The sequence below is a fragment of the Oryzias latipes genome, chromosome 12, assembly GCF_053564925.1.
Source record: "Oryzias latipes strain Hd-rR chromosome 12, Olatipes_Hd-rR_3.1".
NCBI classification, from domain to species: Eukaryota; Metazoa; Chordata; class Actinopteri; order Beloniformes; family Adrianichthyidae; genus Oryzias; species Oryzias latipes.
In genome coordinates, this window is record NC_136248.1 from 17,491,769 (window position 1) to 17,518,022 (window position 26,254).

At 39.8% G+C, this 26,254-nt stretch overlaps 2 protein-coding genes across 5 annotated transcripts in view; one reads left to right on the top strand and one right to left on the bottom strand.

Moving 5' to 3' along the window:
- On the bottom strand, positions 1-25,909 carry rc3h2 (ring finger and CCCH-type domains 2). Of its 4 annotated transcripts, none has more exons than XM_023960700.2 (20): positions 25,768-25,909; positions 17,112-17,405; positions 16,916-17,033; positions 16,171-16,404; positions 14,586-14,761; positions 13,594-13,794; positions 13,373-13,505; positions 12,576-12,694; positions 11,231-11,343; positions 10,810-11,112; positions 9,517-9,719; positions 9,137-9,438; positions 8,915-9,061; positions 7,516-7,656; positions 5,734-5,898; positions 5,410-5,656; positions 5,242-5,326; positions 4,119-4,320; positions 3,822-3,985; positions 1-3,700 (listed from the first exon to the last, which is right to left on the bottom strand). In XM_023960700.2, exons 2-20 carry the CDS (start codon positions 17,340-17,342, stop codon positions 3,556-3,558), a joined length of 3,429 nt encoding a protein of 1,142 aa, XP_023816468.1. In that variant the 5' UTR covers positions 17,343-17,405; positions 25,768-25,909; the 3' UTR covers positions 1-3,555. The 4 variants fall into 4 exon arrangements, with proteins under 4 accessions (XP_023816468.1, XP_023816466.1, XP_023816467.1 ...); XM_023960698.2 differs by having other exon boundaries at positions 9,137-9,441; XM_023960699.2 differs by lacking the exon at positions 25,768-25,909 and adding an exon at positions 21,315-21,492 and having other exon boundaries at positions 9,137-9,441.
- Positions 25,870-26,254, top strand: part of jak2a (Janus kinase 2a) — a 38,733-nt gene continuing 38,348 nt past the window's right edge. Inside the window, exon 1 of the mRNA XM_078955805.1 lies at positions 25,870-25,990. The gene's annotated coding sequence lies outside the window, so the exon portion shown is untranslated. The remainder of the gene's footprint in view (positions 25,991-26,254) is intronic.

Sequence of the window (26,254 nt, forward strand, 5' to 3'; positions counted from 1 at the left end):
TACTGTTGTTTCAAATTTATTAAAGCATGCAACTCAGTTTGCTTGAAACTTCCTCTTTCAGTGCAATACAGAAGCAGACAGCTGCTCGGCCAAGTGTCTGCTGGCCAATGTAATCTTGCTAAACAAGTCAAAAAAATACAGACAAATCAATGAAACAAAGCTCAAACAGCTTTATCTATTATTAATAACACATAAATCATCATCACCGTGAGTTTACTCCAGTCCTGCAGTACAGTAAGTAAAAGGGAAACCTTTCACAAATTGATATTTCCAAGGAAATAAATGGAATACATAACATTTTTATTACATTTTTGGGACGTTTGATATACTGTCTCTTAAGGATTGCACTTTCCTTGTTTCAAAACATTAAACAGCTGTCCCAGTAATTTAAATACTTAAATATATTGGATTATAAGAGGTCGTACAAATGAGCATTAATACTATAAGTCCATCTAATGATGGTGCCAGACTGTATACAATGACAGATGTGTACCATCTCATAAAAGTTCATATACATTTCAATCGAACAATAGATTTGCAAATCAAAATGTCTAATACAGACATGAATAGTCAAAAAACATCAGTTCATCCTGTTACACAAACAAGCCTTTTTTTCTCCATATAATATAGAATAACTAGACACTTCCCATCTAGTAATAATAATAAAAAACAGTTTCAATAAACTTAAAAGTAAACAAGAATATAGTGAGAAAGAAAAATACAACAACAACCAAATGTGGTTTAAATAGTAAGAACAATATCATTTCTATCAAACAATAAATCTGTTTCATGAGCGAGCAATTAAAATGCTGCAAGCAAACTTCAGCACTTGACGTGGCCACACAGTGGGCATGTGCAGAACTCTTAACAGCGCTGGGTGTGTTGTATCACAACTACAGAATCGTCCGTACTCCTCCGCAATCACAAGAGGGACTATATTGCATGCACGATACAGGATGCTCAAAGGACGGGGGTATTCGGGGGCGCTCGCTGGCAGTGAGTGGGGTGGAATTTTGTTCAGTGCATTTAGCCACGACAGCAGAGCGCCATACACACTTCTTAAAGAATGTGTGTACGTATGGGAAGGGGGGGGGGTGACTTTGACTTTACGTCAATAGTTACAATACTGTTTCTACATACACGCTGGTATGTGTCCAGCCCTTGTCAAGACACTAGCAGCAAAGCTGATATTGATACTGATTGAGGCAAAAACACAATAGAACCTTTGAGCACAGTGAGGCGTTGGCTGAAAAGAGAAAATAAAAAAGATAAACCCTTGAATAAAATAGTCTGTGGAGTAACAGAAATATGAGTGGATGAAAAGGCAAGGTAGCTGAGCAAATGAAATCTTCCCTGAGTGAGAAACACAGACAGCAATCTGGCCTCCTCTAGTGGAACAAAGCAGAATTACAGGAGAAGAACTCCTCTTTCCTTCCAGCTTACAGGTAAGGAATATGACAGGGTGTAGGAGAACCGCAGGGACTGATTGTATTGTTCAACTTGGCACTTCAAAGGTGAAGTTGTAAACAGAAGCAGGATGCCAGTGGATAGCAGAGTTAATCTTTAACACTGGGTGCAGTTTATCACCTGCACCAGCTCTGGCCTTTCAGAGTCTGAAGTGAACCCTGCAAGACATTTCTAAGAGCAATACAAGGAACAGCAGCAATAATAATAATAAAAACAAAAAACAGCAACTGAGCCACTTTAAGATGGCAGCTAAAAAAAAAAGACTCCTCATTCTTCCTTTCTTAATTTCAGATATAGATTTAAATTTTTGTGTTTACATTTTCTCCTTAAGTGAGAAATTTGGCACAGCGGGATGGAAATCAACCCTGCAGTTAGAGTAGCCTGAAAAAATAAAAAAAAACGTACAGCGAGGCACGCTCTGGTGGATCACACAGTATAGATGACCGAACATCTGATGGTCGGCAGACGAAGACTGGAATCGTACAAAAACTCTGTTAGGTTTTGTTTTTCTAACCCGAACCCAAACCTTGACACTTAACTTCCCAGAAGTCAGAGATGCTAAAAACAAGATAAACACAAAGGTTTGGAGTCAGTACAGAACAATAAATGGTTGTAACTTTACCTTTAAATACTGGAGTGTGATGGACAGCATGAAGAAGTAAATACATAGATTTAAAAAAGGACATTTTCAGAGCTGAGTTTAAGGGATAACATTAATGCCAAAAAGAACACAGGTGAAACAAAGCTAAAGTTTGTTTTTAACAAGAATAAAAAGTTTCAGACAGTGAACTTTCCATGAGCCATCGGCTAAAGTGTCCATACCAGAACAAGTGCAGAGCGGCTGCCAAAACAGCTCAGAGTGCGCCTTGACAACTTATGCTTCAAAAGATTTTTAAAAATCTGGTATATTTGTAGAGAAAAATTAAAGAAACGTTGCTTCTGCTTGATATGTGACTAGCAGAGGTGAATGATGGCTCCCACATGAGGTTCACGGCCGAGTCTTTGTGTCATGATATCCACTGGTGGAATGCAGACTTCATCGTAGAACAGGTTTTTTTGATGATCACCACATTAAAAACAGAAATGTCTTGCGGTGGTTTTGTGTTTTCCTTTTTACAAAGTGACTTCTATAGTTTAGAATTGTTTTTTTTTTTGTGGAAAAAAAGAATTTAATGGAAGCACCACACATGACATGGGTAAAGGTGGATTGTTTGTGTTGCTTTAAAAATGTCACAGTCACAAGACTGTGGCACAAGAGTTTTATTAAGGCAATCGCTTAGGGTTTTAATTTTTGTTTAAAGTGGAGTTTAATCTGGATTCCTGCATTTAAATGATCCAAACTAAATAAAGGAAGCAATATTTGAGAAGAAAATTGAAAATTGTAAATGAAGCTAAAAAAATAACTATGTGAATATTTATTAATCACTGTCTCCTTAAGTTATAAATGTTACCATTTGAAAAGCTCAAATCTAATTTAGAATAAGCAATTGACTCAAGTGTAAATTGTTACTTTGAAAAAACACATGGCAACCCTATGGTGTTTATGTAAACTTAAAGAGGTAATATTTTCGATTATTCATTTTTTGGTTTAAAATAAATTTATATAGAATGTTTGAAGATGTTTTAGAAGAAAATGTTCTTTTCATGGGGTAAATAAAAACTATTTTTATGAAAAAGATGGAATCTAAACTCTGTTTTATTCTGTATAATAATAAGCAAAGGACCTAAATAAACACTGGACCAATAGAAATTAACTCTATTGTGACCTAAAGATACCTGCAAAGACCTAAATTGAGTTAAACCTAAATAAAAAGAAAGACTTTACTGGTAAACTGTGAATTTGTGTAGTAAACAATAATAGTAAAAACATTTTAACCTACTTTTGAATCAACCAGTTCTTAACTGCAAATAATTTAACGAGTCAGCATAAAACGTGACTAAACGTATTCTCCTTCACATTGGGATGGATCTTTGATCATGTCACTGAGAGTCATGACCGATATTTACGAAGGCTAGAACTGAACCAGGGTCTGGTTGTAGGCAGGCGACTCAGCTCTGGCTTAGGAAAGGCCAGACTAAGAGATCTGTTCAGCTTCTATTGAGCAGCATCTCTGTTGGAGCTTTTTCAGGACAGGGTCTGGTCACATCGCCAAGCTGAGGAGGTCCAGTCCTCAGCACCAGCTTCCCGACTCCTAACCCTCCTGACACCAGTCCTCCAGGAGACAGAGACTTTCTGGAAAAGAAAGAAGGAAGAAAAATGGACTAAGTAGATCACCTACTTATTCAAAAAATGTTCAAGTGAGAAAATAACCCAACACAGTCCCTGTAAAACAATGGTTGCCGTGGCAACCTACCTAAAAGCCATCTTTTTAAGCTTATGGGCATTCATCTTTTCTGTCACTGGATCCTCTGTTTGGGGGAGCTCCGCTGCAGGGGATGAAAGGAGGGGGGATAAGCAGGGAGATGGGAGGAGGTGGGCAGCATCCTGAGATTGTGGGCTCGCCAGATCAAAAGACTCCTGAGAGAGAAAAAGGAACTTGGATTCAATGAGACTGGATGTGTTTTTTTAAGGTTTTCACGCCACATAGACAAAATCAAGTGAATTAAAAAAAAAAAAAATATCAACACTTTGGGGGGGAAAAAAACACCACCTGAGATTTGACGTCTTGGGGTTCCGAGTCCTCCATGTTTAGTGCGCGTAGTTCTAGCTCGATATCTCGGTCTGGGTCCAGTTCACTCTCGTCCCTCGTGTGACTGAAGGGAGTCTGATGGACTTTCAGGTCGCACAGGTTTTTGTCTCCACTGCTGACTGACGTTCGACTGCCGTGCAGGTCGGATGCATACAGATGTTCACTGAAATGCACCGACCATGGATTCATGTTTAAATCAGCAAACTTTGCATTAATTCTGTTGCTTTAAAGACGCACTCCGATGAAGTTTTTTTTGCTTGTTTTTCATGTTCTTGTGGTCTTTTTCTGATGATGAAGAACATATATGATTGCATTTTGCAGTATTTTTCTTTTCAAATCATTATGAATCAAAATCATTATGAAACAGGAGCAGACAAAAAAAATACAGTGCCACAAGTCCCCGTTCGTCTCCGCCGTTCATTTTCCTCAACTGTGCTGGCCTTTTGGCTCAAAACTGTATGGCTGGATAGTTCTAATATTCCCATTTTTGTTGCACTGGTAGTGTTTGGCTGGAGGTGTGAGGGACTGTGAGCTAGAAAGAGAGCATGTAAACAGAGAGCTCTCAGCAATGGGGAGAGGAAAGGTTGGTGTTGCTCTGGGCAAACAGTCCCGCCCACAACTTAGAGACAAAATTCCAATGGATTACTGCTACTCTGCAGAAAGTATAGAAAATGACACAGGTTTTTTTCCCTTTGGCTAAAAATGGCATCATCACAATTTAAAGACCACTGGGAATGTTTTACAATAGCTTAAAAAAAAAAACGTTCTAATCCATATCCGTCTGCAAACTCAGTGCTGTCAGGAAAAGAACATTAAAGTGACATTTCTGAAGGTTTGCTAATGCCCTTTGCTTTCTCAGAATCCTTCTAGCACTGTTCATCAGCTTTTTAGCAAATATTGACTTTTTCTTACTGTGACTTCATTTTAGAAGGATGTATACAATAGCGAGCAGAGATCAGTTCATCCAATATATTGAATTCCCCTAAAAATGTTTGTATGATTTAAGAAAATGAAAGCAATCCAGCTATATATGTGTGGTTTTGTGAGTCTATACATGTTGTAAATGCTCTAAACTGAAAGATACCTCTCAAGGAAGCTGGAGTGGCTGGAAGAATCGGAGCCCCTGGAGCTCCACTTGTATTCACCGTGATCCAGGCGGGGGTTGTAATCTGTAAAAGACAAAAGAAAAGTGTGTTGTATGTCAAAATTGTATTTTTTTTCTCATACATTTGCTCTGTATGTTTTTTCCTACCTTTAAAGTTGACCGGTGTGGTGCTGCTGGCCCTGCCCTGGCAGGCGGTGGCTTGAACCGGGTCAGTGGTGTGGTATCCTGTGCGGGACGCCCTTGAAATAGCACCCCACTTCGATATAATCGGCCCCTCGCTAAAGGGAATAATGGGATCCTCATCTTTCAACCGCCGGCAATGATCCAAGGAAGGCAGCCATCTCTTCCCAACTCCATTGACGCCACCACCTCCTCCTTCAGGATTGTCCAAGTCCTGCGTGGGAAACATAAACAGATAAAAGAAAAAAAGAAAAAAACATTCTTCTTTAGATGCGCTGGAGGCTTTCTTACTGAGCGTTCTGAGCAGGAATGAGCCGGCGCATGTGCACGACTTTCAGGCTCGAAGGGACTCCGACAGGGTCCAACGGAGCCACAGGACCAAGGAGAGTAGTGAGCCAGACTGTCCTCACCTCTGAATCTGCACCCCACACACTGACCTCCACCACCTTCAACATGCTGAAAGACACACGTGGTGCAAGAAAAAACATGTTTCTGTTCTTTACTTTCATGAACTTATTTCACCAAAGTACGCTGCACAAACACAAAAACTGGATTTCATTTAGTTTATGAATAAGACATTACAGAACACGGAAGGTGTTAAAAACCACTTAGTTGATTCGTTGAGTAGACATTATTATTCTGTTTAACCGTATAAACAGGTATCCTGTAAGAGTTTGGAAGGACTATCATCAGAAAAATTGAATCTCAGATGTAAGATGCATCTGTACATATGAAAAGTTGATTACATTTAAGTCCTTTTTACCGACATTTGTGTGGATTTATTTGACGGTTGGTGTTTTCTGTAGGATGACTAAAGTCTGGGACAAAACATCAATTATTTGTCAAAAAAAATTGAGGCATAATGTGCCCTTTCGCAATCTACTGTTTTGCAGATTTTTTTTGTGGCGCAATTTTTTTATTCCTTAACTCTTTTCAATGTATTGTGTTGTGATCGGCTGAAGCATTGTCAGTCAAACTCCTTTGTGTCACGTCTCCTGTGCAGAATGCATTCAGTTTGCCAAATCTACATCAATCTGCATTGTGATCAGGTCTTTCTTATCATTCTATAATACTAGACTCATTTTTCTATAAAAGTTCAAACTGAGAGTTTAAACAAGTGTGAAAATATTTATGTCTGTGTGAGAAAAGTGTGTAGTGAGAAGTTTAACTGCCCTAAAGCATCTGTACTTATCGTTAAAAATAAAGTTGACTACTTTGTGGGTTCTGTTTGTGGTTCTGGTTGTTTTTAGAATGCAACTTGTAAAACAAGAGACAACAGGAAGTAAAAACTATATGGGAAGTACAAATATAACTTCCCTTTTTTAGGTGTGCATTTGTATAAAAAGGTCTAGTAATAAGTGTTTTGCATTTATACTTAATAATAAATAAATTGGATAAATACTATTCCAAAAAATGTCATTTTTCGTAACTTAGAGTATTTTTCTTTTTTTTAAATTGATGCATTTGCTGCTTTGTAACGTTTTCTCATTCGTTTCTATTTTGAACCAGTGGTCTCAGTCCACTCGCATTTAAAACGGATGGTTTTTGTTTGAGGAATAAAATGCACACAAAAAACAAAAGCTTGGATTTTTAAAATCAATTATTTGAACCTCTTTCTGTACAAACTAGCATGCACTCTGCAGAGATCTTTATCTGAATCCACATTTTGAAAAAATCTCTCACTAACTTCTTTTTGTAGAGTGAAATATTCAGTCAAGACTGCACAAATAACTTGAAAGTTGTAGTTGATGTGTTTGTAATACACGGCATGTTTTTCACATCTAAAAGCAGAAGTGAAACTCGGAATTGCTGCTTGGTTAAGTCTCATTTTTTCCTGTATAACTCTTTCCGCACACACACACCCACACATGCCGCAGTTATGCATTGCAAGATATCTTCTACCAGTTGCTAAGCAACTATCTCTCACTTAAAGCGCATTGGGTAGAGCAGAAAGCGTTTTGGCACAAGAAAAAAACTGGTTAAAGTAAAACCCAGTTCTATGACTCCACGCTGCCTTGTGAATGACCTCTGCTCTAAACGGCAGCAATGTCCTCAAACGATCTGGTTTTGTACCTCTTTTCCAAAATCAATGGCGAAGATGGGGGAAGACTGGGAGGGCCTGTTGGCGCTGTGATGGTGGTGGTGGTGGTGTGCCCACTGTTCGTGTCTCCGTCTGAACAGATCCTCGTAGCCCAGAGGAACACGGCTATAGTCCTGCAAGAATTGTCAGGGAGAAGGGAGAGAGCAGAAATCACATTAGTGCAGCTCAAATTTCAACAAATTTGTCTGTTCGGTGAAGTGAGCCAACTCAAGTGCAGGACAGATGCATGAGTAATGCTGTCAGCTGCACCTTAGTTCTGAATCCAGACGGGATTTAAAGGTCGAAACACAAACAAGCACTGTGCTTTCTCTGAAGCACAGCCTTACAAAAGAATTACCTCTCACTCTTTTATATTTCATACCATATTTTGCAAAAATAATGGACTACTCTGTATATTCAAAATGTTTATATCAAAAATATTCAACCGTTTTCTGATTATGTCTTTTTTCACAGTACTTTTTTATTTTCCATTTATCCACTCTCATATTTAGAATTTGTTTTTAAAAAGTGTGACTTTCAGGTATAATTTCTGATGCAGCTCTCTTTGTAAAGAGAACTTTCTCAAAAACAATTAAGTGAGGAAGAGAAAAGTGAGTGGGAGAAGTCCAGCACGGTGCGGTCTTCCCACTTTCCCGCATGAAGAGCCGAGATTAAAGCCAACACTGTAACTGTGTGACTGGAAGGGAGGCGGAGGGAAGGTGGGAGGGTGTGTGGGAGAAACAAGAGAAAGTGGAGCAAAAGCCGTGGAAAAGACTTCGGCAGTGATGCTCAGTGTGTCTGTCATGAATAAAAACATCCTATAGACAGCCTAAGAGGATTTAAATGAGCTTTTAAAGACCCACTCTGAAAAGAAATCATGTTTTTCTCATTTATAAGGACAATTAAGCTTAAAATTGCATGTCTTTCTTAATTTAATGTGTGAATCAGGAGCAGACAAAAAAATGCAGCTGGAAAAAAACTTGTATGTGTGAGATAGAAGCTACTACAGCAAACGACAAGCTCCCTGCTTCGCTCAATTCTGATGCATCCGCTTGTAGACACATAATTACATTAACATCTTTGTTTTCCTGGTCTGAGCTGGCATCTGGCTCCAAACTTCAAGGCTGGATAGCTCCAATATTGCTTGCCATTTTTGTTGCACCGGTAATGTTAGGTTGGGGTTGTGAGGGGCTGTAAGCTCGCAGGAGAGAGTGTAAACAGGCAGATAATGGAAAGGGGGCGTAACCATAATTATAGGACCATATAGGCTTTTACAATAGATCAAAAGGGGATCGGAGTGGGACTTTAAAGAGTTTCAGTGAGGCGATGATCACTGAAGATCTGGCAATAAAACATGAATATTTTCCTTGTGTTTTTTTTTTTCCTACACACCCTGTGTAGCCCTGTGCGGTGTTCAGATCCAGAACAGTAGTTGCTGTCTAGAGAGTTGAATCTCTCCCTGAGCGGAGGCTGGTACACAGAAGAGTGCAGCACCTCTGGAGGCAGAGAGTTACTCCTGGGGTCCTCTCTGTGGTACAGCTGAAACAGGAATCAATGGATCAGTCACACATTTGCAGAGTTCTGTGTTGGCGTGTTGATGTTCCGCTGGCTCACTTGAGGTCTCCAGACTCTTCTGCTGTCATAGAGCGGAGCGTAGACACCGGTGTGGGCCATAGGCCCATACTGAGGCTGCCCAGGGTGGGAATGGAACACAGGCGCTCCCATTCGGTCTCTGGGCGAGTGCAAAGGGTATCCTGTAGAAGTGGGTGAGTGTGGCGCCTGAGGGTCGTTGGGATAAAGAGAGTGTGAAGGACCCATGGATGGAGGCAGGGAAGATTCGGGCACATTGGACGACCGGAGGAAGCGGGCCATGCAAGGCTTGTGAGGAGGATGAAGAGAAGATTGATAATAGGAACCTGCTGGAGAGGAACATCAGAAGCGTTACCTTTTTTCTGATTTTCTATTCAGTTTCAACAATCTAAAGAAAGACTCACAGGTTGGTTGATAGTGGCCTGTGTCAAAGGCAGGATGGGGCTCTTGGTAGTACAGCTCGGACACCTGAGACGGATGTGATGAAGGCAGAATAAAGTGGCCGTGGCGGGGTAAAGGAGCACCACTTTCAACACGGCCCACTGTGCTCAACGGGGAGGACGAGGAGGAGAGGCTGGCCGGCGTCCCGGGAGGGGAGGCGGGTTTCCTGAGAGACAAACACCAAGAGAAAGAGAGAGACAGTCAATCCGGCTCCACTCCAAACTATTTGATACTTACAAAAATGTAAAACTTTGATTTAGGATGTATTCAGACCAGAAAAAAAACCCTTCATTTGTCCGGATCGAGTCCTGACTTTCCTTTTCCACACTAAAGCTTGTAAACAAAACCACGTGACTAAAAATCTATCCACTCATTGGTCAGGAATTAGAGGCAGAAATTATGGAAGTCCTACGCTTTTAGTTCATTCAAACTTTATATTCACAAGTTTATATATCACAAGTTTTGAAGATGTTCCAAACTCCTCACAATAGAAAAACTTAATTTAAGACAAAAAAAACTCAAATTGCACAAAATTATGGCTCAATTTTAAAGATTTTATTAATAAATTTATTAAAATGTTGTAAAGTTAGACTGGCATTCATTGTCTTTTTGTTTTTAGACAAAAATTTAGATTTCAGTGCTAATTTTAGATTTTATAAGGATTTTTGAACTACTTGTACTAAGATCGTATTCATGTTTTGTTGTAAAATTAGTCATTTTTTCACTGTAATCTAAATAAACTACAATTAGGTTTATAAAAACTCAAAAATACAAACCATTTGCTTAGCAAAGAATACTTGTTATTGGGCTGTATACCATTTAATTATGTCATTCTATCAAACAGTTAGCTTTTGTTCTACATGTTTGGAACTCCTTGTTTCGAAATTTTGATATCTTACACAATTTCTTATAGGGTAAAATTGACTTGGTTCATGAACAGATCATTTTAATCTCTTCTTGTGTTCTTTTCTTATTTTTAGGAGACCTCTTTTTGCAGTTTAAGGTTAAACCACCCCCACAAAATAAAAACAACCCTGGACAAAAATGTACAAAGACACAGTGGAAGTAAGTCCACACATCTGGAAGCTTCTAGATTTTGACTGGATTAATATAAATGATCATGCAAGTGAGGCGTAATCCTCAATGCATGTTGAAGATTAAGGATTAAGATTAAAATAAAAAAAGATTGAGGGCTGGAACTACAAAAATGAAGCAGATGCCGACAGCAAGTAAAATAAGAACAATGGTCAACATACGGGTCGGATGATCCTGCTGAAGCTCTGTTGGTTCCTGGTACCCCGTTACCCCCGCCGCTGATTCCGTTTGGCACGGGTCTCTTCCTGTCCGTGCCTCTGGAGATCAGGGACTGGTGAGCCAGACCAGGAACCCCCTCCATCTTGGCCCCTGCTTTCTCCGCCGTGCCTTTCAGGTCCGACCCCACCCCTGCAGATACGTCGGTGTGGATGCCGGCCTCCATCGAGAATGTTTTATTCATCACACCTGGGGCGAGAGGGAATGCACGACCCACACAGCTGCTCTTCTTGTTCCTCAGTCGAAATCTGCACGAGAAGGCGACAAAGCTTAGGACACGCTCAGAATGCTCCATGAGATATTTATGATTATACAAATAGGAGAAATTCAGAATTTGATTATGCTGTAAAATGAAAAAACCCTCACTTTTCCAGCTCGTCTTGTGTGTGTGCAAATGTACAGTTGGTTCCTCGAGGACAGCCTCCCTGCTGACGAAGATCTCGGCACATGCTGGTCTTGTACTTGCTGTTGGCCTGAGGCTACAAATCCACAAAAATGCGACACAAATTACCCGCACAGTCCTGAAAATTAATCGTAGTATTTCAATATTTTATCTGACATTACATAACCATCAGGCCTTCTACATCCTTACCCTGTGGCTGGTTTAACTCTTTAACTACACCAGTGAGGGAGTGCAGGCACTGGATAAGTCTGGAGTTCCTTCAGCATCTTTCTTTTTTTTAATTTTTAATTCATTTTTGCCTAAAATGTCATCTTTAGTTTATTTTTTAATATTTCAAAGTCAAGTAATTTTGTGGCACAGCATAGTTAGAAGTCGAGTCCTTAAATATTTTATTAGACTATCAATAGCAGTAGTAAGAACATGCAGTCACCACAGAACTGGTGAGTCTATATAAGCCTATATAATAACAACTTTTATTTCAACTCAGTCTAAAAGTGCATGCTGCTAATGTGAAGTTGCAATTTCCATCCGTTTTTGTGAAGCGTATGGATAGTAAAGCAAATCTGTATTGAATTTTCATTTTATATGTAGTCAGACTCAACTAAAATTTTATTGAAAACTTTTTCTTAGAGCTGTTGATATTCAGGAGGGTTTTATTTCACCAATCGTTTTCTACTAAAATAAAATATATCACATTTGAGCTGTATAAAAAAACATTTTTTAGTACCTGAACATTTCTTCTCATTTTGTACAGCGACTTCACAGCCTGAGAAGCTGTTAAGAGTCCACTTATGTGATGTAAGTCATCCACTCTGAATCCAATATATTTGGTTTCCAGTGTTATTAAAAAGAGATAAGGTTGCTGCAAAACTCATATTACTTCCTGTCTTTATCAAAATAAAGAGCAAAAAAAATAAAAATAATAATAATATAGAACCTGCTCACTTTTTTTACAGTAAAGTTAGACTGAAACTTTTTCCATTATTGATCACATAAATAATATTTCAAAATAAAACCAATACTTCAAAAAAGGGCATTTAAACTATTTAAACCTCAGTTTATTTATGGCTCCTGAATTTTAGTGTTTAGAAGCAAGAAAACACAACCTAGTTTCTGAAATAATGGGAAAAACCCTGCATGTGTTTAAATCTCATGAATCTAAATGAGATTAGGTGTGGTCAGACAGCATCTCCTGTCCTTTAGAACTGCCTTAGAAGCCAAGAAGGGTTTTAAGTGAGAAGTATTTTAAAGTGTTCATTAGTTTGAAAGTTGTTTGTAGCATTTGGACATTTTTCTGCTTCAGTTTACCTGTGGGGGGTCGTGGCTCTTCTTGCTAAAGTTCTGTGTGAACTCCACTAGTCCGTGAACGACCAGCTTTACCGCCAGGGTTACACTTTCCAGCTCCTCCCATGACGGCGAGGGGGCATCTGCATTAAGATTGAAAGATGCAGGCAAAATAAAATAGTGTTAAAATGGCGAAAATATTCCATCAATTTTAGAAAATTACACTAAAAAAACATATAAACAATGTGTGTTAAAGTAAAATCTTTAAAGATCCACATGTTGGTGACATTTTTCTCTCTGTTTTTGTATCTTTATCGTACTTAATAAAGGCAGAAGGTTCTCCAAAAATGGAAAAAGTGAATACAAAAAACGTTTTCATATTAATATCTGTAGTTGTCATCCTAAATATAAAAAGTGCATCCAATTTCAGCTCTAACACCACAGTATGTAAATTGTCAACAGATGGTCGGGCTTCCTAAAAAGGTTGAAACTTGAAAATGCCATACCATCATTTATTAAACACACAAACTCATTTTCATAAACCTTTCCAACTTCAAGAGTTTGAAAGGTTTTTAAAACTACCAAAAGTTATTTACAATAAAAACAGAACCCCCCCCCCCCTTTTTTTTTACAAAGCAAAGCTTACTTCCAGTGGACAGTGAATAAACAAAAACATGTTTACTTGTTTTTCCCCCCATTAAAATGATTGTTTAACTGTTGATTTTATTTATCCACTTATAAGATCTGAGTTTTTTAGTCATTTTGATTCAGAAACAGTGACATTGTTGAAGTGCTTGAGCCTGTTGAGGGTGGGTGATTACCTGGGTTGTGGTCTATGTTGGCCAGTAGCTCTAGATGTGGTCTAAGGCTTGTTAGGTTAGCAGGGTCTGCAGTCCTCTGCAGAACGATTGTCAGCTCCTGAACGCTCTTTGCAAACGACTCTGGAGACTGGAGCTACAGAAGATAAGGTCGAAGTCTGATATTCTGATTTTATGAAATCAAAGATGGATACAAGCATATACACATGTGTGGACTGTGGTACCTTATCGATGATGGACTGCATGTGTGACTTGTGAACCAGGTCTCCATACAACAGAGAGGACCACTGCTCTGGGGAGATGCGTAACCCCGCTTCCATGGCGATATGGACGATCTGCGCGTCATGTTCTCTCCTCAAGGCTTCGTAGCTACGGAACTCCTCCTTCAGCTGCATCAACGAGGAGTCCTCGTCCCGCTTCGTCACCTGATGATGATGAGGCCAGGCCACAGAGGGAGAACAAAGAGGACGAGACGCAGCAGGAGAGAGGAGAGTGGGAGGAGAGACGAGGAGGCGTTGGGATGGATGCATGAGAACTTTTTCTGACAGCTTTATCTTTGAGCTTTCTTTCAACTGCTATTCAATAAAATCGACCAAACAATTTATTAAAGTTTTTTTCTCTCAGAAGGTTCCTAAAGTGACACTTGCAATCCATAGAGTGCATTTCTGTGTGTGTGTGTGTGCGTGTGGCATCCTCAGACTCACAAACTCAAATTCAGATCAGACAAAGGGGACTCTCCCTGTTCAGAATCTGCCCTATGAGTAATCATCACAGGACGCCGACACACAAACCACAACAGCCATTAGTTATAATCTGAGATGCAATTACTCAAGCAGAACTCCGTCCTTGGAGTTCATCCGTCGTTGTCGGCCACCTTGGCTGCCGAGGCAGGGCAGAGGGAGAAAATAGAGGCTACAGGAAAATAACCCTGCCAGTGATGTCTGTTATCAAATAACAAGCCCAAAAATACATGCACTCTAAAAATGGGTGTGCAGAAGCCCATGCCCTGACTGAAGCTGCAGGATTTAGGACATTTTTAACACTGGAGAGCACATTTTCCAGCTGCTGTACTGTTTTTCTTGAGAGATCAACCAACAGTTGCTTTAGAAAAGTCTTGCTTTTGTGGCTTAAAATCAGTTCATAGTGTTCACATGAGCTTGCATAGATGTAGTCATTGGTCTGTTGTGTAGATGTGGCCCAGTTTTATTGTCCACACCTTAAAGCAGGAAGCTCTGTAGAGCAGCTGCACCACATGACCTATGCTGGTTTTCGAAGCCTGGGGGAACCGAGCCTCCAGTTTTTGGACGACAAACAAAACCAAGACCTTCCTGGACAGAGCTGAGCCATCTTCCAGCGCCAGCAGAACCAGCTTCAGGGCATCTTCCTGCATGGCTGGTGAAGAGAGGTTGGATGGAGGCGAAGAGTTGGCGAGAGATGAAAGCGAGAAGGATGAAAGTAAGGAAAAAACACAAACGCACATGAAGAATTCAGGTGAGAACCGGGGAAGCTGCATATGACAGTACTGCAAAAACAATAAAAAGGTGTCCTCAGAATTTTGTATGAACTCATTTTGTTATCAGGATGAGAAATGATTTCCCATTCAGAATCTGCCCTATGAGTAATCATCACAGGACACCAGGAAAAAGCATCAGCGTCGAGTCTGACGAGGAAACACTCACAGCCAATGAGGATTTTTAAACACAAACTAGCAACAAAAACTGGTTGTGTCTAATTGCCCTAGAAATTTCCCGTAAGTCTCTGTGTAAACCCTGTCTGCATCAATGTTCACTAGATTGGCTAATATAGACCACAATGCATTGCATTTGAATGATTTTTCATGAGGAACATTTTTTATTTTTATTTATTTTTATATCAATCATCCAAGTTTTTTTTATCATCAAAACACAGTAGATTCATAAAATACTTGTAAAATGTTCACAGTTATTAGGGTTTTACTTTTGGAAATCTGTCACATGATTTTTGGCATTAGAAAATTAAAAGTGTTGAGCACGGTGTTCAAATTGCATTAAAACTCCAGGGCACTAGATAGTTCTGCACTATACAGTTTTTTTGTAGTTTAATAGTAGGGAGGGGATTTGGGCTTAACCTAAATAAGCTGAAATGTCTTTCATTGAGAAGCTAGAATCAATTTTGGAGTATCTTACCCACTAAATGTACAACAAGCTATAATGTAATAGTGCAAAGTCCATAGGTTACAGCATAAAAAAAATAATTCTTTACCAAAAAATGTTTTTTTTAAATGTAGCCTGTTAGGGTTTTTTTTTTCTATTTGAGCATTTTAAAATACTTCATTTGTAGTATAAGAGTGTGTAAATTCTTACAAATAAAAATAAATACATATAACTTCACAGCTGCATTTGTTATTCTTTTTTCCTCATCAAGGAAAATGCTCCTCTTAGAAATCAATGTTTAATCTGTGATAAAGTTTTTATCCTAAATAAGTACTCCATGTTCTAAACAAAGTTCAACAAAAATATAAAGTTTTGTGTGTATTTTCCTATTTTTTTGGTAATTATGTAAATGTTTTCATTTTTAAAATTTGTTTCATATTGCATATATGATAGTTGGTCATTAAAATAAAATTATTTTAAAGATTTTTACTCTGATTATCCTCTTCTTTTACAAAGGTTAATCTGAAAAACCACCGTAATGGTGTGATTTAATGACATATCTACAGCAAATATCTGTTTTACACTTGTCATTTGTGACAGCTTTATTGCATTCATCATAAAGTTGTTTGTTTGAGTGTTTAAGTTTGGTTTTCATCAGCAGACACTCACCAGGTCCCAGAAACTGGCAGCCACGCGCCCTCACTGCTGCCCACAGGTTGGCAGACAGCTGCTGGGGGTTCTGGTGCTGCAGAATGAGCTCGGTTACTGTCCGCTCCCCCAGAGAGCGGCATGCTCGAACCGCCCGCACGCGGCCTTCCTCCTCCACCAGCTGACAGTTCACCAAGGTCACCAGCTTCCTTTGCATGGGCCGACTGAGCACGCTCGGACTCAGGCTCGCCACACCTGTAGTAGGGAAGTGATACCTCTTTAGGTAAACTGCACATATATGAAAGTTTACTAAAAGATATGTTTTTATTTGATATATTTCTGATTATGCTAAATAGAAAAACACATTTTTTAGTTTAGTGCAAACTGCCCTATTTCTCAAAAGACTCTGACGCTCCAACAGATTTGAATCTAAACTCCTACAGAGTTGTCAATTTTTTGCTTTTCAAAGCTCTGACATGGCAGTAAACTTAAATGATAAAACAGAAAAAAATCACGAAAGTTGCACATTTCTTAAATTGGCTGAACTTGCCTGAGTCTCTCTGCAGAGGTCACACATAGAACCTCATTTTTCTCCATTACCACTAAAGTACAGCAGCGTCCTACATAATGTGAGAGGGAAGAGGAAATGCCAAACCATGCAGCCAGTTTGACTGCAGCCCACGCACGCCAAATGTGAAGTCTCATTCCACATATATATAAATGCCAATCATGAAGCATCCTGTGAGTGCGCGCACACATGCAGTACCTTTAGTGCCGCTGATGGGCTTCAGGTAGAGAGCCAGTTCTTCCACACACACTCTGCAGACTTCATAGTGCCCAGCCTCTGCAGCAGTGCTCAGGCTCACCGGCTGAACATCAGGGACCTTACAGTGGAGGGAAGAGTTTCGAGTTTGAGTTGCTTTGCTTTTTTCTCCAGTCACCACCGGTGTACTCAGCCTTACCTGAGCTCCAACCAGCTGGAGCAGGGCACAGTTGACAGGCAGCAGGTCGATGTCTGTGCTGATGGGGGTCTGATCGAAGGGGCAGGCCTTGCGGTGCAGCTTGTGCAGGCAGGTCTTACACACTGTGTGAGAGCAGCCCAGACTGATGGGCTGGTGGCTGCTGCTGTCAAACTCATTGTAGCAGATGGGGCAGGACAGGAACTCAGTCCACTGGGCCGCCTGCACAGGCATCCTGCTGCCTAGCCGCAGGGGGATTCGCCGGCCAGCTCAGGAAGAATGCATGTCAATGTGCACCTGCAACAAGAGTGACATCGCCTCTTGTTATAAAGGACAAATGCAGATGGATGAGAAATAACACGGAAATAGGTTCAATTTCAATCCACAAGTTAAAAGTCTGATAACATTTTTGATGCATTGCTATTCACATACTGTAAGTAAAAATTCCTTTGTCAATTTTTCATTTAAAATATTTTTGTTTGTAAAAAAAACAAAAAACAAAAAACTTTCTTTGGTAAAATTATGAATTTTTATTCTAAAAACTCACAAAATGTTTTTGTTTTACCCCAAAAACTACAACAAATTGCCATAAAAGAAAACCAATGAATGCATTTTAAAGACCTAATAGTGTTTTGGGTCTTTAACATGTTCTTGTCACATTTGATGACGGAAGATTTTTCTTCATAATTCTTTATTCAAATCAATTTGAATCAGAAGCAGAAGAAAAAATGACATTTGAAGAAGAACATATATATTTGTGATGTAGAAAATACGCTGGACGGGCCACACGCTCCCTGAATCGAGCTCTCGGCAATGGGGAGGGGAAGGGGGGGCGGGGTTGCTCTGTTTTCAACGGTCTAGCCCACAACTCAGAGGCAGAATTTCCAGTGAACTCCTGCTGCTATGTAGAAACTGTGTCCGAGATTTTGGCTAAAAACCGCATAATCATAATTTAATGACCATTTGGAACACTATGGCTATAGATGATCAGCGTGGGTCTTTAGGTAAAGATTTGATTGATCTATTTGATTTATTTTTATTTAAGCACACCTCTATAAATAAATGCTGAAGTTTGTAGAAATGGATCAATATGAAAGAAGTGATCTCATGGGAAATAGATCAGAGTCTGTTATTATTTTGTCCATTTTTTTCCTGTCAGTCCCCCATTACATTCGTCACCTAGCATCCCTGTTTTAACACAGAGAAGTACTTTTATCCACTTCAGAAAATATCTGCACTCCATGTTGATGATGTGTGGCTAAAAGGTCTATGGGAGACGCCTTTCCATATGACACCCACAGAGTCCAGCAAACAGGGTCTGTACAGATGTAATCACTGAGGAGGGTGCCTTTTATCTGAACAATAAATTATATTTAGGATGGTGTGTAAAATGAAAATGCACAGCATGTCTGATTTGGCAAACAGGAATGAAAAAGCAAAACGATAAACCAATGAGAACGCCTGTGCCCAACAGCTAAAATACAAAACCCCTACTTTCCCTGAGTAGTTAGTATTAAATTTATAATGACAACTTACTTGCTTCATAGAGATTTATATTACTGGCACCACAATTAGTCATCCTTTTACAACTCTTTCTTACCATTTTTTTGGTGAACATTGGAGATAATTAAAAAAAAATTAAGTCATTCTCTGAGAGTTGAATTAATTTTAATGCATTTCAGTGCATTCTGTTTAGTGCAATCATATTAAACACTATATAAGGATCTGCTGCCACCCAGATTAAAATGTTAACTTCAAACAGTGAACTAAGCATGGATACATACTTGAGAGTCTCTTTCCATTCAATTCCTCAAAAAATAGATTAATTGTGAGCATTGTGTCCAGTTTGCTAAAAAGAATAGGCTTTACTCATTTTCCAACACACGAAAGTCCTGTGAAAACGTCAGCCCCAGCTTAGAATTTGCGTGCCGACGACAACAGAAAGGAAAGGAGAAGCAAGACTTCCCATCCGATGTTTAACAGTCCAACCATACAGCCTGTTACTGGAACAGAGATGTGTATGCAGAGAAGAAAGCGCAAAAAGGCGGTGCATCCCAGTCGTTCGTGCCTAACATGACTGTATAATGAAATTAGGAGAATCCCTCTTTAAACCACAACTTGAGTTGTTAATGTCTACAGCTTTGAATAGATAAACGCAGACAGAAACCTTGGACGTGATGGGAAAGCTGTTATCTCTTTGCTTCCGTCTTTTGTTCCCAAACACTTCATGCAGCTGCCACCGTTGAACCTTCGTTTTGTTGGTGTACGAGACAAGAAAGTTTAAGAACCAAGAGGAAATCTGGGTCCACTTTCTAAACCCAGACCCAGAGAGCTTCATGATTTTAACAACAAACAGTTTATTTTTCAAAGTACTGTATAACAAGGAGAAAGTACGATTGCCTTTGCAAGAAATATTTTTGAACTTGTCGAATTTCAAATATAGGTTAGTACAAACAAAACTTGCTGCATTTTTATTTTATTTTATTCATTCATCCATTTTCTTCCGCACATCCGGGTTCGGGTCATGGAGGTAGCTGTCTAGGTAAAGATGCCCAACCACTGCCTCCAGTCTCCTCGTCTCTAAGGTGTTCCCAGGCCAGCTAAGAGACAGTCTCTCCAGTGTGTCGTGGATTCTCCATGGGGTCTTTGCCCATTGACACATATCTAGAAAATCTCCCTGGCGGGGCAACCAGGAAGCATTCGGACCAGATCACATAACCCCGGAGCTCTGTTGATCCAAGGGGCTAAGATGTCAATGGTTAATGCACCTGGTTGGGTCTCCCATGGCAGACAGGTCTTAGGTGACGAGCCAGACTAAAGACAGTTTACAACCCCTTTATGAGTACTGAAAATCTAAGTCGCCCAGACCTGGGGTTGGGGCTCACAGGCAGGTGCCTGGTGGCTGGGGCTCTTCCCATGGGCCCCAGTTGGACCCAGCCCAAAGGGTTGACGTGGGATCACTCTTCTGTGGACCAACCACCAGCAAAAGAACTCAAATAGGGCCAGTGCAATGTGGTTTGGGGTGGCAAATCCCACAACCCCTACTTAATTTTAAGTCAAATAAACTGCAATTTGAGCACAAAACACACAGTGATATTGTCCTTCAGAAGTCTTCCACATCCCAGATGCAGCCCCCGTTTTCATAGAAGTTTAAAGAAATTAACAAACAACAGCTTTTTGGGGGGGGGGGGGGGGGGGACATGCAATTCCTTATAATTTTCTAATTGCTTCTAATAGAATTTCGTAAAAGTCTTGTAACACATCTGACGCACCTGACTCAAAAGTGAATTTATATGAAAAAAAGCAAATTTTCCAAATGTGAAAAAAACTAAACAAAACAATAAAAAAGACCTAATCGTTCAGCACGGCAGCAAACACTAATATGGGGAAGGGGTTGCACACCAAGAAGTCCTTATTTGCCTCTTACTCAACACTAAACTCCTGAAAATGACATATTTTACTACAGTTTTCACTATTTTAATGAAAGCACGTGCTGATCAACATTTCACTTTAGTCAGTATTGCTTTCATTTAAATAACTGGAGCCGAACGAAGCAACAACTAATGCTAAGTAGCTATAATCTATAAATAACTCAGAGATTTTGTTGTTGTGCATCCTCAATTTAGTTTTTACATTTTGCTGCCCTTTATGTTAAGAAAATGGGCTTGAAACACTTAGTTAAATGGGATGCTGACCTCCTACACAAGCCTCAACCCCAATTAATAAAAGCATTTACAAAATCGTGGCATAATCCCTCAATCTCTATAGTGGCGAAACAAAAAAAAAAAAGGAAAAACTTCTGCTGACAGTGTGCAGTCACCGAGCACCTGTTGCTGCATCTGTTCAAACTGCTCACCAACACAACAGCTGGCACCCACACAGGAGCAGGCAGCTCTCAAAAAGGCAAGAATAAAATCCAATCGTGGATCGAGAACACATTTGACTAAAAGGAAAGCAAAGCCTGCACAAAACCGCTCACATGAACCGACTAAGCTGTTTTCAAAAACAAACGGAAAAAAAAGGAAACTGTGAGCATAAAAGATCTTGCAGGTCTTCACAGATAATCAGTTTCAGGATCTGGAGTTCAAAACCTTATATTTTCTGAAAAAGAGTAAAAAAAAGAACATGCAGTTTGGCGGATTTGATTTCCTAGATCCAACAGCAAGCATGTGAGACGTTACAACACAAAACATGCACAATATTCACCACATCATTTCCATGGCATTGCTGGGTTCGGTGTCAGCCGGCCCGAGTGCAGCCTTCCAACTGTTGGCGCCTTGGAGGTTCGCCCCTCTTCAGTGTTACGTCTTTTTCTCTCCGGAGCTCAAACGGAGCACTAAGAAGAGCCATTTCAACACAGATGAACCCGGGTCTCAGGAAGTGTGAGGAAGCATGTGATCTAACTAGTTCAGTTGAGATGAATGGGGAGGGGTTTTTTCCCAAAACTTTGCACGCAGATCAGGACATGCAAACTCTTGGAAGACAGCTGTTGATCTATTGACAACCCTCCCTCCCCTGCACCTGTTGCTGTCCAGCTTTTACACTTCAAGTTTCGTCCACAAAAAATCATATTTAATGAGACTTCCTGTCAGGTCACCAATGAACGACACAACCATCCTAATAATGCAGGAACAAGTCAATGGTTTCGCGTGTGGGTGAGCATGTCACATGCAGTAAATCTTTCCAGTCTTGTGACAGGAGGGGTGGGCGTGCATCCCTGCAGCACACAACTTCCTCATGAGACTCTCATGTAGAACGTGGGACATTTACGACCGCTCTGTGACAGATGCAGAACATTGGCTGGGCAAAATGGCAGATCGGACTGTTAAAATAGTAAAAGAGAAGGCTTTGTGTTGGCCCAGCAGGGAGACTGCTCAGACACCCACTTCCTTAGTGGAGGATGAGGAGTGCATTATGTCTTTATGCCAACTGTTGGCTAGCTATCATCTTTCTGAGGAGAAACGCGGCTCCTTCTATTAACCCCCACACTCTGTGTGCGCACAAGAAAACATTGTTTTTATAGACTAAATCTGGAAAGTTGGCATCTGAAGTGCCTTTGCTTGTGAAGTCTTTGGTATAATTTCAATTTATGGTAAATTTGAATGGATTCAGTTAGTTTGGACAGAAGAAGCAGCATTTAAAAAGGAACTCATGACTCTGAGGTTTCAGAAAAATGTTTTTCTTAAAAAAAAAAGTTTAAAAAAAATCTATCCTCCTCTTGTTCTGCAAATTAAGCATTAACCAGAGGATAAGTTAAACATTCACTTATCCTGTTACATCCTTTTCAGGGTCAGTTAAAACCATTGACTGTATAAGAGAACTGGACAAAGAGACCCCGCCCCTCTCGTGTTCCAAACAGGAAGTACCGCAGCTCCTACAATGCTTCCTCTGATACCTACTTTTTTTTATACATGTTTTTGCTCATTTTTATTTTTTGTATTATATTTTTGTTTTGTTGCAAGTTATTCAAGTTATAAACGGTTTGATTGGAAGTTAACCCAGTTTGGTATGGAACAAATAGGACAAATCCAGGACAGCAAAGAGTAGAAGAGAACCTAACTAAGGTAGAACTTTGAGCTTTGTGTATTTCAAGTGCGATGAAGGAGGAAGGGGCAAAAAACGTAAAAACAATGGCTATGTTCAAATTTACAGTCTAATCCCTAACTTCTAAAAAAATAGATGGTGCGGGACTATGTAATGCCCCGGATTTTAAAAGCAATTCAGACACTGTGCTCACTACTGACGTCATTGATTTCCCAAAGTGAAAACCTAATCGTTATGAGTGTTTGAGTGTTTTACAGCAACTATTTAGGAATCTACTGTGTTCTGATGATGACGTCCGATGTCAGGTGGATGATGGTTTATTTAAAAAACACATTTAAATACATTTCTTCCGTAAAGACTGTACAAGTGCACTGTGGTCTATATTCGCCAATCTAGTGAGCATTAAGGCACACTGGTTTTTCGCAGAGACTTATGGGAAATTTCTAGAGCACTGGATTTTGGAATTGTAGATTAGAACACCACTACAAATTGTCGGACACACTATATAATGCACTATGTAGTGAGTCGTGAAGAAATTCCGACATAGCCAATATCTATCTACGGTATATGGGACAATCGGGGGACCAGCTGGACTGATGAAGGTTCATTTCTGCCTATTTATGAGCAGCTGAATTTCTCCTAAAAAATAAAAAATAATGAAATTTGCATCTTTAAACTAGCTTTGCAAGAGAATCCTAAAGTATAGTATTACTAAAATACAGGAATAGTTATAGAAGATGATTCTGAAGCACAAAGATATGACATCATTATGTCTTTACACTCCATTTTACCTCATTTCTGGACAACTTTTTAATTTTTCATTTGTGTTTTCTGCAAAACTAGGAAACAGAAAGCAGCAAGAAAAACAGAGCGGTAAATGTACTACTTGTTCCTTTGATGTACCCAAGTAGTGAAGCGTGTATTACAACAGACCAACGAGCTGAAATGTAATGATTCGACTGCAGTGAGAAGAACTTGAGAAGTTTGTTGATGAGAGAAGAAGCCAGGAACAAAATCTTTTTGGCTCCAGGTCAGACATTTTTTTCTTCTTCTCATAGTTCATTTTGAATTAAAATACTGTTACGATTTTTCTCTTTAGGTTCTGATTTCCTGCTTTCCTAAAAAATATATTTGTTCCAGCATTTGTCTATCCTGGTGTTACAAGCTACGTGTTGTAATTGTTTTCTTTTTCAAGTAGATGCCCTAAATTCTTTTATAGACAAAACTGATTAAAGCTGGAGGACTATCCTTTATGTGTTTCCACTTTTCCAAAAATAAATTACTGTACATTGTTATCTAAACGTAAAAATCCTTGTTGTAAATTTGGAATATTATACTCCACTTTTGCAGTTATTACAAAGTAACTTAAAACTATATAGGTGTCATGTACATGTAACAGATTACAATTTGGAGAAAGTAGTAACATTAGATTACTTTTGACCAACTGTAACAAGTGGTTTATCGTCTGGAAGTAACTTGCACAACAATGAAAAATAGTTTTGCAAGAAAGTTTATTGGCCAAATCATTGCTTTTTTTTTAAACTATTTTTTACTTTACTATTTTATTAGTAAAGTTTCAAACTATAAGTCTCAGAGAAAACTACAGGTAAAAAGGTTTTGCACTGCCAGCAGTGATTGGGATGTGGACTCAGTGCAGCCGATCCGGTTCTTCTTATTTTACTGACAACACTCCTGCTCATATCATTCCAAAAATGTTTTTGGCAAGACACAGAAATAGATCTGCACACATGAGATCATGACAGACACGACGCACTGGCAGCAAGTCGAAAGTGAAATGGGATTACCTTCTAAGTTGTCACTGTGACCGCATAAAAAAAACAACAACTGCCATAAAGTTTGTGCACGAGTGCAACAGCGTGCTCGTAACAGATACCAGCAGACAAAAGCAGTTGTTCCCAGAAACCGAGATTAATGACAGTCTTGTCGTAGAACAGATGAACACAAACTAATAAAAGTGTAGTGTGCATTGTCATAACAACCACTGATTCTGCTGGAGAAGCACGTGCAACACCAACACACACTCCCAAAGGGGTATTTCTGAAAACCTTCATGAATGACTCAATACTTTCACCATTTCAGGTGGAAATGTCAACAAAAAAAGCTAAATAGCATTTTCATTTCCTTTACCACACATATGTTTTCCCGCCCACCCGTAACGTGATTACCACCCCCACAGTTTCAAAAAATAAAAAATCTCATCTGAGTAGAAAAAAAAAACTTCAACCACAACCATGAAAGAACCTAAATACTCCAATACTTAAACACGAGAGAAAAAAAATGTAATGTTTCTATTAATGTCAACAAAAATGAACTTTTTGTGTAGTAAGAGAGGGGGGGGGGGGTTGAATCTTTAAAAGCTGGAAGAAAATAACAAGAAAGAAAATATGTCATTCAGGTGTGACGTTTTGCAATCTAAAATAAATATTCGCAATATGTATCAGTTATCCTTTATGTAGCCAATAGATTAACTATTGGAGCTCGATCACAATGCATGTTCACCTGTTGTTTTTATCAGTATTGATGGGATTATTATTATGGTTCTGTCCATGTGTGTGTGTGTGGGGGGGCTTTAAACTGCATTTCTTGTAATGTTGTTACTTTTTGTGTCTCTACTTGAAGATTTAGAAACCTCTGAGGATCAGATTATTGCACCCTTACTCTGCACACCAGGATGAACAAAGTATCTATATCAGCAGGTTGACAGACATTTCCATGCTGGCAGGTTGTTGCATACTTCAACTTTGAATCCAAGGCTTTACTTTGAATTTTAAACAGCTCATGTAGACCTCATTTTACTTATAAAATGTGTTAAAATATTTCCCTGTAATGCATGGAGGGTGCAAGTCACCACCATGACACCAGCACGTCATGTTGCACGCGCTGAATGCTTTCACTTATCATGTGCAGCAGCCTGAAATATGCAAGGCAGACTTCAATCTCTAAAAAAAAAAATAATAATAATAACAAATTTCTATCACTAGGTACAGACGAGGCAGAGGGTCTGCTTCTCCTCTGGTCAGGGGGTCGCACGCGCTCCACGTCAATCTGGCCCCGAGGAGCGTGTGTAAATAGTGCGCACTCTTGATGAACTCACCTCAGGCGCTACTCCAGAGCGGCAGCGGAGTAAACATATTCACGCCCTGGCTGAACCCTTCTAAAAAGGATGAAAATAAAGTCATCAGTTGAGAAACAGCCGGGGTTAGTCTCGTCGCCGATGGAGGAGCGGGTCCCTCATTTCAGCGCTTTCCAGACAGGTGCCTCGGGTCCCGTTTTCATCCTCCGCCTCATGCTCCAAAGTGACGAACACTTTCGCTCAGGTACGTTTGGGCCACACACCCTCCAAACTGACGAGTCAACGCAGAGGAGAGATGGTGGTATCGCTCCGCCGGCAGTGATGGTGTCTGAACCTCACATCCAGGCTGTTGCTGCTGCTGCTGCTGCTGCTGCGGTTGCGGTTGCTGCTGCACGGCTCTGCATCATTCTTGCTCCGGCTTAAATGTGATTTTGTGAGGGGGGGGTCCAACTGTTTTTTGGCAGAAACGAAGCGGCGTAACTTTCGGAAGGTACTATTTTAATGTTGT